At 54.7% G+C, this 16,702-nt stretch overlaps 2 protein-coding genes across 11 annotated transcripts; both read left to right on the top strand.

The window, feature by feature from the left end:
- Nucleotides 1-1,412: 1,412 nt before the first annotated feature.
- PPM1J (protein phosphatase, Mg2+/Mn2+ dependent 1J) lies at nucleotides 1,413-7,177 on the top strand. Of its 4 annotated transcripts, none has more exons than XM_086391884.1 (10): nucleotides 1,413-1,769; nucleotides 3,370-3,484; nucleotides 3,957-4,244; nucleotides 4,534-4,646; nucleotides 4,935-5,019; nucleotides 5,796-5,914; nucleotides 6,119-6,182; nucleotides 6,337-6,444; nucleotides 6,561-6,656; nucleotides 6,857-7,177. In XM_086391884.1, exons 1-10 carry the CDS (start codon nucleotides 1,444-1,446, stop codon nucleotides 6,953-6,955), a joined length of 1,413 nt encoding a protein of 470 aa, XP_086248010.1. In that variant the 5' UTR covers nucleotides 1,413-1,443; the 3' UTR covers nucleotides 6,956-7,177. The 4 variants fall into 4 exon arrangements, 3 of the variants coding, with proteins under 3 accessions (XP_086248010.1, XP_086248009.1, XP_086248011.1); XM_086391883.1 differs by having other exon boundaries at nucleotides 6,561-6,712; XM_086391885.1 differs by lacking the exon at nucleotides 1,413-1,769 and adding an exon at nucleotides 2,640-2,944 and having other exon boundaries at nucleotides 6,561-6,712.
- A 2,965-nt stretch (nucleotides 7,178-10,142) lies between these two features.
- Nucleotides 10,143-16,512, top strand: RHOC (ras homolog family member C). 7 transcript variants are annotated; one of them, XM_086391894.1, is made up of 7 exons: nucleotides 10,143-10,197; nucleotides 10,451-10,762; nucleotides 12,002-12,146; nucleotides 13,566-13,723; nucleotides 14,256-14,376; nucleotides 14,703-14,833; nucleotides 15,894-16,512. In XM_086391894.1, the coding sequence occupies exons 4-7, from the start codon at nucleotides 13,568-13,570 to the stop codon at nucleotides 16,065-16,067; spliced, it is 582 nt and encodes a 193-aa protein (XP_086248020.1). In that variant the 5' UTR covers nucleotides 10,143-10,197; nucleotides 10,451-10,762; nucleotides 12,002-12,146; nucleotides 13,566-13,567; the 3' UTR covers nucleotides 16,068-16,512. The 7 variants fall into 7 exon arrangements, with proteins under 7 accessions (XP_086248020.1, XP_086248022.1, XP_086248023.1 ...); XM_086391896.1 differs by lacking the exon at nucleotides 12,002-12,146 and having other exon boundaries at nucleotides 10,451-10,605; XM_086391897.1 differs by lacking the exon at nucleotides 12,002-12,146 and having other exon boundaries at nucleotides 10,451-10,633.
- The last annotated feature ends 190 nt before the right edge of the window (nucleotides 16,513-16,702 follow it).

The following is a 16,702-nucleotide window of genomic DNA, read 5'->3' as shown; positions in this document are numbered from 1 at the left end:
CCTGAATGACCACTGTGATATTTTTATTTGGAAGCTACCAGGAAAGTCACCCCTTCTGGGGCTATAGGCTAGCCAGGAACAGAGTCGTATTCGGGAAGCACCCACCAGACAGAGTCCAGAAATGGAATAGCCGTCATGAACTGGGTGCCAGTGACCTCTGAGGACTACCCTAACTTGCATTAGGACCTTAAGGGCCTTGTCCCCATTTGAACCATGCATGGGGAAGGAGGTGTCTCTGGAAGCCCAATCAATTGCCAGGCTTAGGGACCATAACTCTTTCAGCAGCCTGTCAGTACCACCCTCCCCTCTCAGGTAGGCACTTAGCCTGGCCTCTGTCTCCCCCCGGTGGCAGTCACAGAAGTTGTTCACCTGGATTGCTCTCAGTCTCTGTGTTAAGAGAAAGAGGGTGGCAGAAAAGGAGCCCCTACTCCTCTGCTCTTCACCCTTCTTCTCTTCACCCTTCTTAACCCTTCTTCTCTGATCTATATAAATCAGTTTGATTCTTAAGATAGTATCAGTTTAGGTGGTTGGGAAATGGACACAGGCATAAATTTCACACTGGGTTGTTGACCTCCTGGAATAAGTCATGTAAAATAACAGGAACGTCCAAACCTGCCTCATCCATAAAAAGAACATAACAAAAACCTACCTTGCAGGGTTAGTGTGTAGTGTAAAGGGCCTGAAGTAAAGTAAGCGTTTTGCAGAGGGACCATTATGTAGTTAGTCCTCAATAAATGGTAGTCATTGTTGTTATCCTTACTACCTAATTCTTCTGTGGTCAAGGGAGGTTTAAATATGGAAATGTGGGAGGAAATTGTGTCCTGAAAAAAAAGTGGAGTGGCAACCAATCTGACGGATCTAGAGGTGGTCTTCACGGGGAACAGTGTCTCTAGGAATCCAGGAACTTACCCAGCTCCCCAATTCAGGATGACTGGCTCCAGCCTGCCTTGTTACCACCTCCACAGCACCCCAGCAACAGTTCGCTCGCCCTCATTCTCACTCTGGCAGCCCCAGCCAGAGGTGTTATCACACCATAGCTTCACACCCAGCGGTCCCTGATGGAAGTCATCAGCTCCATCACCCTCTGGGCAGGCTGGCCACAACGAACTGAGGTCGAGGAGACACCACCTTCCCGTCACAATGGGAAAGTCCTAGCTGATGTCTAATCTAGAGTAAGATTTCCTTTTCTCTGTTCCCTCCCTACAACAGCAGACCCTTCTTCCCCTAAAAAACGGAGGCGGGAGAAGCCGGACGGGGTGGGGAGAGGCCACTAGCCCGCAGGGCCGGTCCGGGAGCCGGGAAGATTTGCCCGGGACCCGCCTGGAGGCGGGGAACCAATGGAGGGACCGAACTGATCGGAGCGAGCACCGCCCCTCGCGAGCCCTAGGGGGCGGGGCCTGCTCTGGGGCGGGGCCACGGCCGAGGGCGGGGCAGGGAGGCAGCATGCTAAACCGGGTGCGCTCGGCCGTGGCGCACCTGGTGAGCTCTGGGGGCGCCCCGCCTTCGCGCCCCAAGTCGCCAGATCTGCCCAACGCGACCTCGGCGCCACCCGCTGCCCCTCCACAAGCTCCTAGGAGCCCTCCGGCCAGGGCTGGGAGCGGGGGTGCGGCTCCAGCGAGGACAGTAGAGGCTCGAGCAAGCTTCTCCCGACCGACTTTTCTGCAGCTGAGCCCCGGGGGTCTGCGACGCGCCGACGACCACGCTGGCCGGGCTGTGCAAAGCCCTCCGGACACCGGCCGTCGCCTGCCTTGGAGCACGGGCTACGCCGAGTGAGCGCCCCCAGGGGCACCCTAACCAAGATGGGACCCCCTCCCAACCTCCTCCCCACCTCGGCATTCCCGACCCTCGGATGCATCCCCCTCGCCGAGCTCGGTGCCAGGGGGCTCTCTTTTCCCAGGACTTGCTTTCCCTGGGCTTCGGGCCGCACCCGCTCCCAGCCCTTTTCTCAAGTCGGGTGCAGCTTTTTCTCAGGATCTTCTAGCTCGCTGACTGTCCTCATCCGCGCCGCTTCAGAACCTTGTTCTCTCCCAGAGCCGGGAGGGTGAAGGGCCCGTGAACGATGAGTTGGCCAGTTCTCAGTCGCGGCCCCGTAGTTTAGTGGCCAAGAGAGGGGATGTGTTAAGGGCCGGGGGTCCCTTGTAACATAGGAGATGGCAGCTGGAAAAATTCCTTGGGCTTCCCGACCCCAGCGCCCCAGTTCCCTGTCCCTCTTACCGTTCCCCTCCCCCTCCACACCCAGAAATAGCCCGCGACACCAGGCTGCCGCCGGCTTTCCCAGGGGCGGAAGGTGGGGGGGCGCCCGGGGGAAGCGGGAGGGCCCCCTTGAACACCCTTTGGTGGGTGGACTTGCCCTGGCCATGCAAGGAAGTGGACCCTCGGGCCAGAGCGGTCAGAGTGGCGGGCGGGAGCAGCCGGCTTGCCCCAAGGCCACCTGGGTTTTGTTTGTCTGTCTGTATGCCATGAGGGATCTTAGTTCCCTGACCAGGGATCCGGGACCGGAGGTGAAAGCACCTAACCACTGGACCGCCAGGGAATTCCCATAGGGCCCTTGGATTTTTAATGCATCTGCTGGGAAAGCAGAGCACTTAGGAAGCTGAGGGTGCGGAGGGGCTGAGGGTGGTGGCTGGTGGACCTGTGGCCCCACTATCAGCTCCTTTTACTTCCTATTTGGAAAGAGTTTGGGGTTGTGTGGCTCCAGCACAGTCCATGGGGTCTTCCACTCCTACCCTATTTCAATTCCTCTTTCCTGATATGGGCTGGAACACTTACTCATTGCCAAAGCAGCAGAAACTGGGACTTCCATGTTAAGACGCCAAGCTTCCAACACAGGGCGCTCGGGTTCCATCCCTGGTTGGGAAACTAAGACCCCGCAAGCGGTCAAAAAACAAAAACAAAACAAAAAAACAAAGCAGCAGAAACTTTCACGGATGATTTTAGGATAAAGGTGGGTGTGCTCATGAGGGTAGGGTGGGGTCTTGTGGATAGGGCACTAGAACAGTTTGGGGGAAGGTGCACCAGGGTGGATGTAGGATCTTGGCAAGCCAGGAATTAAAACCTCCTCCCCTTCATCCAGGCCCTCCCCCAGTGGCACCATCAGGGTGTCCCCTTAGCCAGAGGTGGGAGAACTGAGGTGGGAAAGTGCTGCTGTGGCTGTGGCCTTTCTAGAAGGCGGTGGAGCCTGACACCCAGACTGTACTCCTTGTGACTTGCCCTGCCTCCCTTCTCCTCCTCCCTCTGGCCTGGTTCCCAGGTGGCTGTGACCTTTTTCAGCTTGGCCAGCAAGCCAGAGAGGGTATGTGTGTCTAAGGTGGGAGTTATTCCAGGACCTGGCCTGGTATCCAACCTGATGTGGTCACTCTGGCCTGATAGGGTCATCAACGCTGGCAAGAGCCGGCACAATGAGGACCAGGCTTGCTGTGAAGTGGTGTATGTGGAAGGCCGGAGGAGTGTTTCAGGGGCACCTAGGGAGCCTAGCCGAGGCCAGGTAAGCCCCCCAACCCCCTTCTTAGCCTCCAGAGACACGGGAGACACCTCTCCCCAGGGATTCCAGGCATTTAGTTTTCATCTGAGCCACGCAATACATCCTAAATCACTAGCTTTCTGCCTTATGGCACAGAACCTTTATCTGGCATTGCTCAGATTCTACCATGTCAGTATGAATATTTAGTTTTCCACTTAAAATGTAGATGCTCATGTATTTATTGATGATTTAAATAATTACCATTGCTTATGTTTGCATCTTTATCCTTTGAGTTTGACTCTTTTGATGCTTTGCTTTTAGACACATTGTAGGCCCTTGGTGAATGAATGAATAAATCTAATTTGCCTTTAATACCAAACTCTGACTTCCTCTCTGATGTTTATATGGATGCCCAGAGTCTTGCTTTTCTCCCTGCATAAAACACACACACACACACACACACACACTCACTCACCTCCAACTTTTCCTTCCCCAGGGACTCTGCTTCTACTACTGGGGTCTGTTTGATGGGCATGCAGGGGGCGGGGCTGCTGAAATGGCCTCCAGGCTTCTGCATCGCCACATTCGGGAGCAGCTAAAAGACCTGGTGGAGATACTCCAGGACCCCTTACCACCTCCCCTCTGCCTCCCGTCCACCCCGGGGGCTCCAGGTTCCTCTGATTCCTCTCAGTTGGTTGGTCCTCAGTCCTGCTGGTCTTCACAGAAGGAAGTGACTCATGAGAGCCTGGTAGTGGGTGCCATTGAGAATGCCTTCCAGCTCATGGTAAGTGGGTGGCCCAGGCCAAGGGCCTGCCAGGCAGACACTCTGGTCAACTATGTATAGGAGTCAGGTGGCCTCAGGAGGTGACTCTGAGAACCCATAACTGCTTCGAAAACCTGAGCAGAACTTGGTTCAGAGGCAGGGAGGGAGGGTGTGTTATACAGATGTCTTTCCTACTCTCCACCAGTGTGGCTTGCCTGGGCCAGTTTATTTCTGCAGATGTGGGCCAGGTGGCTGTGTGTATTGAGTCTCTTCTTCATCTACCCTGCTTTGACCCTTCCTCATTTGGCAGGATGAGCAGATGGCCCGGGAGCGGCGTGGCCACCAAGTGGAAGGGGGCTGCTGTGCACTGGTTGTGGTCTACTTGCTAGGCAAGGTGTACGTGGCCAACGCAGGTGACAGCAGGTATGGGGTGGCAGCTTTTAAAAAGGCTGTGGGCGGGGGCGAGGGGGAGGTGGCAGTCAACTTTCTGGGATGGAGGAATAGAAGAGAATGAAGTGGTGGGTGTTAAAAATCAAAGACTAGATGGGGTCAGGAGGAATCACAGACATAAAGAATGGCTTGAAGTAACTATGAGGGGAAAAAAAACGAGGTCTGGGTGAGGGACTCTGAGGGCGGGCCTTGTCTTTTTGGAATTCTTCATGTGAGGGTGCTGAGTAGAGCCAAGTCCAAACCTTTTCTTTCTCTGGGCAGAGCCATCATTGTCCGGAATGGTGAAATCATCCCAATGTCCCGGGAGTTCACCCCGGAGACTGAGCGCCAGCGTCTTCAGCTGCTTGTAAGTAAGAACCAAACCCTCTGCTCCCATTCCTTGTGGAATCTTGTGCCTCTCTGTACTGTCGGGTCCCAAGGACTCTCCCACCCCCACCATACAGACAGACAGCTCCTTACTGGAGCTTACTGGGAAGGCCCCTTCACAGACTAGGGAATACAGGGCTGGGCTGGCGTGGAGGACACAACAGGAAGGAACGTGGGCTGCCCCAAAGCTCCCACTGTGGCCCCCACTGAGGAAGGAAGTGCAGTCAGAGGTGGGGAAAGGAAACAGCAAAGGCCCCTAAGGAACAGGACGGCTTGGTGCTTTAAAGCAATGGCTTAGGAGCTGGGCTGCCAAGGATCAAATCCTGGTTTCAGTACTTTGCTAATTGTGTGATCTTTGACAATTCCCTTAGCTTCTCCATGTATCAGGAGTTCCTACCTTAAAGGCTGTTATGAGGATTAAATGAGTTAATATGTTAATATGAGAACAGTGCATGTTACAGAGTAAACTCCACTTAAAGTAAAAAGTGTTAGTCGTCCAGTCATGTCCAACTCTTTGGGACCCCGTGGACTGTAGCCCACCAGGTTCTTCTGTCCATGGGATTCTCCAGGCAAGAATACTGGAGACGGTTGCCATTTCCTTCTCCAGGGGATCCTCCCAACCCAGGCATTGAACCCAGGTCTCCCACCTGACCCTCCTTAAGGGTCTGCTATAATTAACATCATCTGTACACCAGGATGTCCTGTAAACGTAATGCCCCCTGGCCCTCTGCTCTCTCTGGTCACTCCCAACCCCAGGGCTTCCTGAAACCAGAGCTGCTGGGTGGTGAATTCACCCACCTCGAGTTCCCCCGCAGAGTTCAGCCTAAGGAGTTGGGGCAGAGGATGCTGTACCGGGACCAGAACATGACTGGCTGGTAACACTTCCCTCAGAGCTGGGGCCCATTTTCATGGCAACGCAACCAGTCCCTGGCCAGCAGCACGGTGGAAGCTGGAGGCCGGGCTAGTCTGGGAGTTGGGGGGTGTGTGCCCCTTCTTAAGGGGTTTGTATAAGGGGTGTGGCTCCTAGGGGAGAGGGGCTTTGATGCCTGGGTGATGCCTCCTCTACTCCCCCTCCCCAGGGCCTACAAAAAGATCGAGCTGGAGGATCTCAGGTTTCCTCTGGTCTGTGGGGAGGGCAAAAAGGTAAACTCCATGGTAGAGGTGGGAGAGGGCAGGAGGACCCATCACAACTTGTCTAGGGAGGTGGAGGTTCTACCTGAGGGTCGGGGTGGAGAGGGTCCACGGTCCCAGAGACTCGAGAGAGGGCTAGAGCAGCGCCTCTCCTCATTTTCTTTAGGCTCGAGTGATGGCCACCATTGGGGTGACACGGGGCTTGGGAGACCACAACCTCAGGGTCTGCAGTTCCACGCTGCCCATCAAGCCCTTCCTCTCCTGTTTCCCTGAGGTGAGTCACACGGGCGCCGCCTTAGCCATACCCTCCCTCCTCTGGGGGTCTAGGGCTAGCTTTCACCTGAGGTTGCTTTATCCCCAGGCTCCCTCTGCACCCTCTTTCCCCGCCAGGTGCGAGTGTATGACCTGACGCAGTACGAGCACTGCCCAGATGACGTGCTAGTCTTGGGAACAGATGGGCTGTGGGACGTCACCAGTGACTGTGAGGTAGCTGCCACTGTGGACAGGGTGCTGTCAGCCTATGAGCCCAATGACCCCAGCAGGTAGGGGTTGTATGGTGGCAAGGGAATGACGATGGGGAAGGAAGGGACAAAGGGAAGCGATGCTGGGAGACCCACATGAGAGCCTGTGTACCCATCTTCCCATAGACATGTTGGTACATGAATATGCACATGTGCTCCTGGCAGGTACACAGCTCTGGCCCAAGCTCTGGTCCTGGGGGCCCGGGGCACACCCCGGGACCGTGGTTGGCGTCTCCCCAACAACAAGCTGGGTTCCGGGGATGATATCTCGGTCTTCGTCATCCCCCTGGGAGGGCCAGGCAGTTACTCCTGAGAGGCTCAAGCCCTGAACCTCCCACCACCATCCCAGCCTCTCCATGCTTATGCCTCTCCCAACCCAAATTCTGAAGTTGTTTCCCTGACCTTCTTTAGTGGCAACTTAACTGAAGAAGGGGTGCCAGTTAGATCTAAAGTTATAGCTCTTGGCAAATAAACCAGATGAATAAAGATGTGTGTCTTTATTTACTTTGACTTAAAACTGAAAGGTAAGGAAAATCTCTTTGGGGTGGTGGAAAGAATGCCAGAAGAGCCCTAAAAAATGTAATGTTCCTAGGATCTTTGCTCTGCTCTTCCCACTCCACACACTCTCATCCTGTTCTGTGGCTTCATTTTAGAGCTGGTGTCTTCCAAGGCACCCTTTCCAGTCCAGACTTTTCCTGAGCCTTAGACCTACATATCCCCGTGGTCTTCCAAACATCCCCTAGATATCCCACAAGCACTTCAACTCAACATTCCTCTAAATGAATCCATCATCTCTCCCACAAATACATCCTTCTCCTGGCTCTATCTCAGGGGGCACCAACTCAGCTACTCAAATTAGAATTCTTGGAGCTGATCACCTTTGGTTTCTCTTTCTTCCTCATCAAGCTAATCAATCATAAAGTATTGATGATTAAATATTTAAAAACATATTTCTATTAGGTGGCCCAGTGGTAAAGAATCCACCTGCCAATACGGGAGACATAAGAGATGTGGCTTCCATCCCTGGGTCCAATCCCTGGGTCAAGAAGAGCCCCTGGAGAAGGAAGGAAATAGCAACCCACTCCAGTATTCTTGCCTGGCAAATCCCATGGACAGAGGAGCCTGACGGGCTACACTCCATGGAGTCGCAAAGAGTCAGACATGACTGAACGACTGAGCACACACACAAAGTCACTACTGTAGTCCTTTAGTATACAAGCCTCCTAACTCATCTGCTGATTTTATTTCCAAGCCACTTCCCTGTTTACCCAGTAAAGATTACACACAGCAGCCAAGGAGCCGTTTCTACCATGTGAATCTAAGTTGGTGATTCCTCTGAGAGAGCACTTTAGTGCTCCTTATGGCACCTAGACCAAAGCTGACACTCAGCTGTTGATGGGGCCACTGCTTCCTTCTCCAGTCCTGTCTTTCTCCACCACCACCCTCTTGGGATTTCCACAACTCTGTGGGTCTAGAGTAGCTCCAACACATTTAAAATCAATGCATCGCTGCAACTTGAACACTTCTGTTCTTCCACAGCCATGCATGCCCGCCCTACAGCACTCGCCTCTTGTACTGTAACTGTCTATATGAGGACTTGGTACAGAGTAGCCGTGAAGTCGCAGGGGGTTGAAAGTCCTGCTGTTTGGGTCCTGGTGCCAAATCCAACCAAGAAGTCTGCAATCTCTCTGAGCCTCAACTTGCTTTTTGGAAAAATGGGCATTACAGTACTACCTCATGAGGTGGTTATAGGACTAAAGTAGTTCATGTATGCATAGCCCGATCTATGTAATAAGGGTTCAATAGCTATTATCTATCTTTAATTTGTCTGTATTCTGAAAAAAAAAAAAAAATTGTCTGTATTCTGAATTTAGATCACAAGTTCTTTGAAGATAGAAACTGATCTGAACTGAGTAAATAGCTAGGTCTATTGAGCCAGTTAAGAGGATTGGGACCAAACTGCTGTGGACCTCAGTTTCCTCATTTAGCAGATGTGTGGGTTGCTTGTCAGATGTTTAAAGTCTGTATGACTTGCAACATTCATTCATTCAGCAGATATTTGTTGAAAACCTATTATGTGCCACACATTGTGCCAGAAAGTGAGAAGGGACAGATTGAAGGATCACAGTGGGCAGCAGGGAGAGAGACCAGCTTTAGAGCCAGACAGGCCTGACTCTCTGAGATTTTGCTCTGCCATGTATATATTGCAAAATTTGGACAAGTCACTGAACTTCTGAGCCTCAGCTTCCTTACAGGTAAAAGGGGATGTGTATACTTAACCTAAAAATCTGTGATGACTATTAAAAGCTATGTAGTGTACCCTGCACAAGCTAATAAAATGTAAGTACCCACTCCAGTGTTCTTGCCTGGAGAATCCCAGGGACTGGAGCCTCGTGGGCTGCCGTCTATGGGGTCGCACAGAGTCAGACACGACTGAAGCGACTTAGCAGCAGCAGCAGCAGCCGTCCTCATCCTCCATTCACTTCCTCATGTACCTTTCAGGGAAAAAGATACATGTGTTGGTAAATACGCAACACACAAGTCAGACCAGGCTAGGTGTCCCTGTGCTACGTGTGAACTGTGCTCTGTCCTGTCTGGCTCTTTGTGACCCCATGGACTATATAGCCCATCAGACTCCTCTGTCCATGAGATTTCCCCAAGCAAGAATACTACAGTGGGTTACCATTTCCTCCTTCAGGGGATCTTCCTGACTCAGGGATCGAACCGGCGTCTCCTGCCTGTGTCTCCTGCATTGGTAGGCGAATTCTTTATCACTTGAGCCACCTGGGAGGCCTCTAGAGCACCTGGGAGGTGTCCCTAGAAGCACAGAAAGAACTGAATTCTTAGCTGGGGAATCCAGAAAGGTTTCCAAGAATGCCCTTTGAAGGATGGGTAGGAGTTGGAAATTCCGGGTAGGGGGACGGAAGGGAATTGCAAGGTGGAACCAAGTGCCCCTGAATCTCAAAGGTTCTGAAAGGTCTCCGAGGCTGGGGGATGATGGTGGGCTGTACTTACTGCGCAACGATTCTAAGAGGGTGGGGATTTCCCGCAGCCCCTTCCTCCGGCGTCCCCGAAGCCGCTTTTCCCAGTCCTGCCTCCCACGGGACACCACCCAGGTGGTGTAGGCGCGGGTGGCCGCTCAGCCACGGGAGGGCAGCAGCGGCCCTTTCCTGACCCCACCCCGGGCCCCTCTCAACTTTCCCGACTCCGGTCCGCCCGTAAGAGCTGGAAGGTGGCGCTGAGGAAGAGTCCTCCCGGGTCCAGTTCGCCGCGCCTAGCCCCGCCGCCCGCTCCTCCGCAGTCCAGGAGTCTCCCGGACCCCGAGGGCCAGCGCTGGGCTACACGCTGGGGCCGGGGGCGGGCGGAGCCAAGAGCCGCCCGGCCCGCCCCTCCCGGCCAGTCGCCCCTCCCCGCCGCGGCGCTGGAGGAGGGCGGGGCGGCGGGGCCCCGCGGGTCAGTCTCTGCCTCCCGCACCCGCAGCGCAGCTGGAAGCGGCGGAGCGGAAGGTACCCCGGGTTGGGGCTGTGGGCGGCGGGCTCCTGGGCATTGGTCCCCGGCAGAGCACTTTCCCTCTTCTCCGCTTGGCTGGAGCTCGGAGCGCCGGCCGGGGAGGGGCTTTGGCCCGAGCGCGGGCCCCTTCCCTCCCCTCGTACGCGGCGTCTGGGCGGCGCGGGGATCCGGACGGCTGGGCCCCTCCCTGCCCTCCTGGGCTGCCGTGGAGGTCGCCAGGAATTGTCCCGCAGGGCCTCTCGCCTCTAGGTGTCCGAGTCGAAGTCCGTAGCCTTCTCTCGGCTTCCCAGAACCTGCTCGGCAGGGCGAGGTGGAGAGGGGGCAACTTGGGTCTCCGCGAGGGAGCTCCCGCGCAGATGCTCAGCTCCCAAGTCTGGCGGCCCGCGGTGGACCTTGGCAGGGGTGTGAGTTGGGGCCCGAGTCCGGCTTGAGGTGGGAATTCCCCCCCGCCGGGCCTGTGAAGTGGCAGGAATAAGGGTGGGGTGTGACCGCGGGGGCTGCCACTGCTCCGGGGGTCTGGACCTCGCCCAGGATGGTTTCTGGAGCCGACCTGGAGTGGAGGTACGGGAAATTGGGAAGGATCCAAGCCGTGTGTGTGTGTGTGTGTGTGTGTGTGTGTGTGTGTGTGTGTGTGTGTGTCTGTTCCTTCCTTCACACTCCCCAACCTGGCTAAAGAGTATCCTGGGGGTTTGGCCTGGGGAACCCGAGGCCAAGTCACTTCTGGTTTTCAAGTCGAGGAGGAGGTATCTGATTTCTTCCCTAGACATCAGGGGTGGTCGTCAGGGTACATCAGCCCCTGGTTCATCTGGAAAGCTTGAGAATGATCGAGGAGCTGTTTCATCCCAGGGAAGGCCCCAGGAGTTCAACTCATACCATGTCCTGTGGGGTTTGGTTGCCCCTCTTGGAGTCAATGGGGCAGTTCCTCAGGGGTTGCCTCTCAAAGGGAGCTGTTGTCGTGGCCTGGCCTGGGTCTAGGATTCCTCTGAGCCTGAAGGTAAAGTGTTAATTGAGCTGGGGGAGGGTGTGCTCCAGATCATTCCAGCATGCCCCTGCCCTGGAGTTCCGGTCTCTGACCCGCACCATCTGGTGCTACCTAAACTGCCCAGCTTGGGTGGGAGAGGGCAGTGGCAAACTCAGAGCTAGGCAACTGGTATTCACCCTGGTGGTGAATGCCCTGCATCTGTCCATCAACGCTGCCTGTCCCAGGTTGGGGCTACCGCAGCCTGTCTTCCCTTAGTTGGACCAGTGGACTTGTGGCAATGTGTGAGGGAGCTGGTCACTTGGGTAGAATTTTCAGGAGACCCCCTTTTCTGAAGAATGGTTTCCCTTTGTGGAGGAAATCAGCTGGCAGGGTGAATGCCTTCTTGCTTGCCTTTTGGGGTATCAGAGAGCCCCTGTTGTGGTGTTAGTGGCCGTGCGCTGAACTCCTATAAATTCTGTCTGATTCACATCCGCTTCCCCTCATCCCAGTGTTGTGCATGCGTGTGTGGAGGGGAGGGAGGCCACCCGGGATCCCACTGTTGAAGAGAACGTGCCTTGGGCTGTAATATTCACTTCCAAAAAGGCAGACCAGGGCTGGGCTGTGAGGTGGTGGTGGTGGTGTGTGGGGAGTGAGGGAGCTCAGCCTAGTTTGACAGGATGTGGGACTGAGAGAAAAAGCCAGGTTTGGGGCAGAGATCAGGTTACCGTCCCCTTCTTTCTTAACCACTCCCTGTGTGGCTGGCGCTGGAATTGGCCTTCATTTGTCTCCCTTTTGGAGTTCCTCCCAGCGCCGGCTCTAGCTCCTGCTCCTCCCCACAGCCTCGACTTCATCTCAGGCCCGAAACCCGCCCTCTCTTCCTCCCAGGCTGGGGGCCTGGGAACTCCAGCCGGCTGGAGGTCAGCTCCTCTCCCCAGGGAAGGAGGAAGTGAGGCTCAGCTTCTGGGGCAAAAAGAAGCTGGCAAGGTGTGATGAACTGGGGGCGGGGGACACATGGAAACCCCGGGAAGCTGACTCCTGGCCCTGAGTCACAGGGAGGGGTGGGCAGGGCCTCAGGGTGAGCTGGACAGAGGGGAGGAAGGGGCCGTCCCAGGGAGTGGGTGGAGGTGATTCCCTAGTGGATTATTCTCAGTCGCTCTGCTGTGGTAGATGTGTGGCTCCCTACAGAGTGGTCATTGTCCCCCGCCTGGGGCTGAGTGACCTAGTGTTGCTGCCAGGCTCAGGAGGAAGGGGGGAGGCAGGCAGCCTGCCCAAGTGTGGGCTGTGGGCACTGCCTGGACTGAGCCTCCTTTGTGTACGCGGAGCCCTGGGGACTGGGATGGGGTGGGCCAGGGAAGCTGGCTGGCCGCTGCTGCTGCCCTCCGTCTGGGTTCCCCCTGCTCTGCTCTCCTTCCCACCTCTGGGGTGATAACGTAGAAAAGCAACAGACTCTAGTCACACAGCCCTACTCTGAGTGCCTTCCCTGCCATGACTCCGAATTCCTCTTAGCCTCCATGAATCTCACTTTCCTAGTTTGTCAAAACGGGAAGCTCACTACCTTCCAGGCTTCTGGGGACAGAGGGAGTGATTTTTGTCGAAATGTCCACCGTAGAACCTGGCACCTGTTGTTTGGTCGCTAAGATGTATTTGAGTGTTTTGCGACCCCATGGACTGTAGCCCGCCAGGCTCCTCTGTCTACTCCTACCTCTGGAGTAGGTAGCCACTTCCTTCTCCAGGGCATCTTCCTGACCCAGGGATTGAACCCGAGCCTCCTGCATTGCAGGCAGCTTCTTTACCACTGAACCACCTGGGAAGCCCTACCTGGCATCTGGGGTATGACAGTCTTTCCTTACCCACCCGTATCAGCCGGAGTCTTCATTTTTCAGTGGGCAGGCATGATTTGTGCTGAGTGAGGGACAATGTGTTCAATGTGTTCCAGATTGGACCTTTGTAATTATTAATCTTTTGAAAGTATTGAAATCCTGGTAACAAAAAAATCTGACTTGAAACTCTGATATGCAGAATAGATAAAAACTGGCTTTTCTGGAGACAGCCCTGGTCCCTGAGCACCCTTCAAGGTGTTCAGGGACCCACAATTGGTGAGTGGATTAGATTAGAACTCATGCTTTCCTGGCTCCCAAGTGGGTGGTGCTTCTTGTGTATTCTACTTGTGTATTCTAACCCATGGGGGGAGACCTGTCCCTGACCTTGAGATTAGAAATTTCAAGCTCAGTTGCCTGAACAATTGGTTCTTGGCGAGAACACGCCTGAGCAAGCTCCTTTCCCTCCCTCCCTCCCCTCCTTTTGTTGGATGCCTCGGTTTCCAGAGAGGTCTTGGGGGCCCCAGAGAAGTGTTTTTGGATTCACTGGCTTTTCCCAACATCCCTGCTGCCTCTTCCCTGCCAGCCATGGCTGCCATCCGGAAGAAGCTGGTGATTGTGGGGGATGGGGCCTGTGGGAAGACCTGCCTCCTTATCGTCTTCAGCAAGGATCAGTTCCCAGAGGTCTACGTCCCTACGGTCTTTGAGAACTACATCGCAGACATAGAGGTGGATGGCAAGCAGGTAAAGGCAAACAGCCCCCTTCCCGTCTCAACCTGGAACCCCACCCTCCGCCATCACTTAGGGACCTAGAATGTCCGTCCTTCCCACCTACCCATGTCCTGGTTTTACTGGCCCAGCTGGAACCAGTCAAAGTTACGAAGTGAAGTTGCAGTCTTAGAAAATCCGGATAACCTCCTGTTTTTTTTTTAACACACTGGCTCTGTAATCGGCCCAATTCCTTTGCCTCTGGGCTTAAGTTCCCCCAAATGTAAAATGGGGAAATGGTAAGGTCTTCTTCAAAGGGTTTTTATGAAGATTAATCTTCATAAATTAATCATTGTGGTGCTCACAATGGCAACTCAGACTGCACAAAGATCAGTTTGTCTCAGGATTTAAAAGACTCACCTTATTTGTGTTGTGTGACAAGGATGAGCACTGTCCCTGGCACAGAGTAGGTGCTCAATAGGTAGCTGCTATTTCAGAGGACCTCTGGGTGGCGAGGCTGTGTGTGCGGGGGCCCTCAGGCCAGCTAAGCACTGGCCCTGTGTGTCAGGTGGAGCTGGCTCTGTGGGACACGGCAGGGCAGGAAGACTACGACCGCCTGCGGCCTCTCTCCTACCCGGACACTGACGTCATTCTCATGTGCTTCTCCATCGACAGCCCCGACAGTCTGGGTGAGGGTGTTGGAAGGAGGGGACTGAGAACCTCTTGGAACCAACCAGAGGGAGCTCTTGCCTGGGCTCCTCTCAATCATCTTCAGAGGCTGTGGGGGTGGGTACTGGGGAGCCCCTTTAGCCTGTGGTAACTCCGGCCCTCGGAGGACTTGGGAACATGTGTACTGTGATGGGGAGGGGTTTTGAGCTGTGAAAGGGACTCTCATGCTGAAGAGCCTCTAGGACTTGGCCATGGGGAAGACAGGACTCAGGGGGAGCCTTCTAGCCTAAGTGGAGGCACAAACTTAGGTTTGTCTATCGTCCACTGTTGGAACATGTCTATGCAGAAAACATTCCTGAGAAGTGGACCCCAGAAGTGAAGCACTTCTGCCCCAATGTGCCCATCATCCTGGTGGGGAATAAGAAGGACCTGAGGCAAGATGAGCATACTCGGAGAGAGCTGGCCAAGATGAAGCAGGTGGGTGCCACTGCCAGGCTGGGAGCCCTTGAGGAGGAAGGTGCCCCCTGAGGGCATGCAGGCTGGTAAAGGAGTCTCCCTCCTACTGACTCCGTGTTAGAGGTAATGGTGGGGTCCATTTCCTACCCCCTTGCATCTGCACCTTGGTGAGAACCAGTGATATTTGATGAAAGTGACGTGGACAAAGTGACTTGTCTAAGGTCACTTGGCATTTTGTTTGCTGTCCACTGTTTGGCATCGGGGCTATTAAGATGAGTAAGAAAACTGCCACCCTCAGGGAACTGGGTTCCTACAGTAGATGCTTTGCTTGGGGTCTCCTGGGTTCACGTCAGGAGGTGTGAATTGATGGGGGCATGGGACGGGGAGGGTGTTGGAAGCGGCTGGGGAAGGCCAGGCCTAGACAGGGAGCCGGCTTTCCAGCCATAGGATGAGTTAATTAGGGAGAGCTGCCAGGATAGGAATATGGACAATAGAATGAAAAGAATACTTTGAGGTTAATTATGGGCTTCCCTGGTGGTGCAGAGGTTAAAAGTGTCTGCCTGCAATGTGGGAGACCTGGGTTCGATCCCTGGGTTGGGAAGATCCCCTGGAGAAGGAAATGGCAACCCACTCCAGTATTCTTGCCTGGAGAATCCCATGGACAGAGGAGCTTTGTGGGCTACAGTCCACGGGTCGCAAAGAGTTGGACACAACTGAGCGACTTCACTTCATGGCAAGATTTTAAACTGGGGACAGATACGGTCAGGTCAGCATGTTAGAAAAATGATTCTGGCAGCCGTAGAGGATGGATTGGAAGAAGGTGAGAATGGAGGCAGGGAGGTGAGTCGGGAGACCATAGGTCTGCATTCAGTCAAGAGAAGGGAGTACCATGGGATGTAGGGCTGGCTGATAGAATTTTGAAGGTAAACATGAGTCTTGGGTCTCTTGCTTAGAAGCTGCCTGTGGTGGCTGAGGTGGGTGCTTTGAGGAAAGGGGGCTGGAGTAATTATTTTAGTTATAAATACAGATGAGGTGCATCTAACCAGCAGCTTTCTCTGACCGCTGTCGTCTACCTTCCCAGGAACCTGTTCGATCTGAGGAAGGCCGGGACATGGCGAACCGAATCAGTGCCTTTGGCTACCTTGAGTGCTCAGCCAAGACCAAGGAGGGGGTGCGGGAGGTATTTGAGATGGCCACCAGGGCTGGCCTCCAGGTCCGCAAGAATAAGCGCCGGAGGGGCTGCCCCATTCTCTGAGATCCCCAAGACCTCCCCTCCTTCCTTCAGGGGGTTGCAGAAACTCCCTCTGCCCCCTGGACCCCACCCTATCAGGGATCCTTGAAGGCTCCCTTTCCCAATTCCCTCCTGCCCAGGACTGCATTGAGTTTCCCCAGCCCTGACAGTGGTGGCCGTAGGCATGCCCCCTCCCACCAGCACCCTGGGAACAGAGGGGTACATCCTGCCCCTCACAGCACAGCCCCTCCTGTTGCCTCAGCGTGGGGTGGGGCTCTTGATCCCTTTGGCCTTCCCCAGAGGATCATCACACCAGCACTTTATACACTTCCTGCTCACAACCGATCTGGGGTAGGGGACTTGGTGGGTGTAACTGGGTCCCAGGCCCCTGGTGTTTCTGCTTTGGGCAGGAGCCTTGTCTCTGGCTATTCTTGGTGTGGGGTATGAATAAAGGCCATAGGCTCCAAAATGTTTGTGTGTGGCTTCTTGTCTTTCTCTTCAGGCCCCTGTCTTAGCTGTGAGCCTGGAGTCGCATCTCTCTTGAGGTACTCACCAGGGGCCAGCCCCAGGTCTGCAAAGGCAGGACTCCGGGCCGGCAGGGTGGAGTCTTGGAGAAAAGGATGAAGTCATTCCTGGCTCTGGGCCTTGGAGGCGGGTGA

Source organism: Bos grunniens, chromosome 3, assembly GCF_055505025.1.
Source record: "Bos grunniens cultivar Pamir isolate PY7600 chromosome 3, Bosgru_T2T1.0, whole genome shotgun sequence".
Classification (NCBI taxonomy): domain Eukaryota; kingdom Metazoa; phylum Chordata; class Mammalia; order Artiodactyla; family Bovidae; genus Bos; species Bos grunniens.
This window is presented reverse-complemented; position numbering and strand designations above follow the sequence as displayed.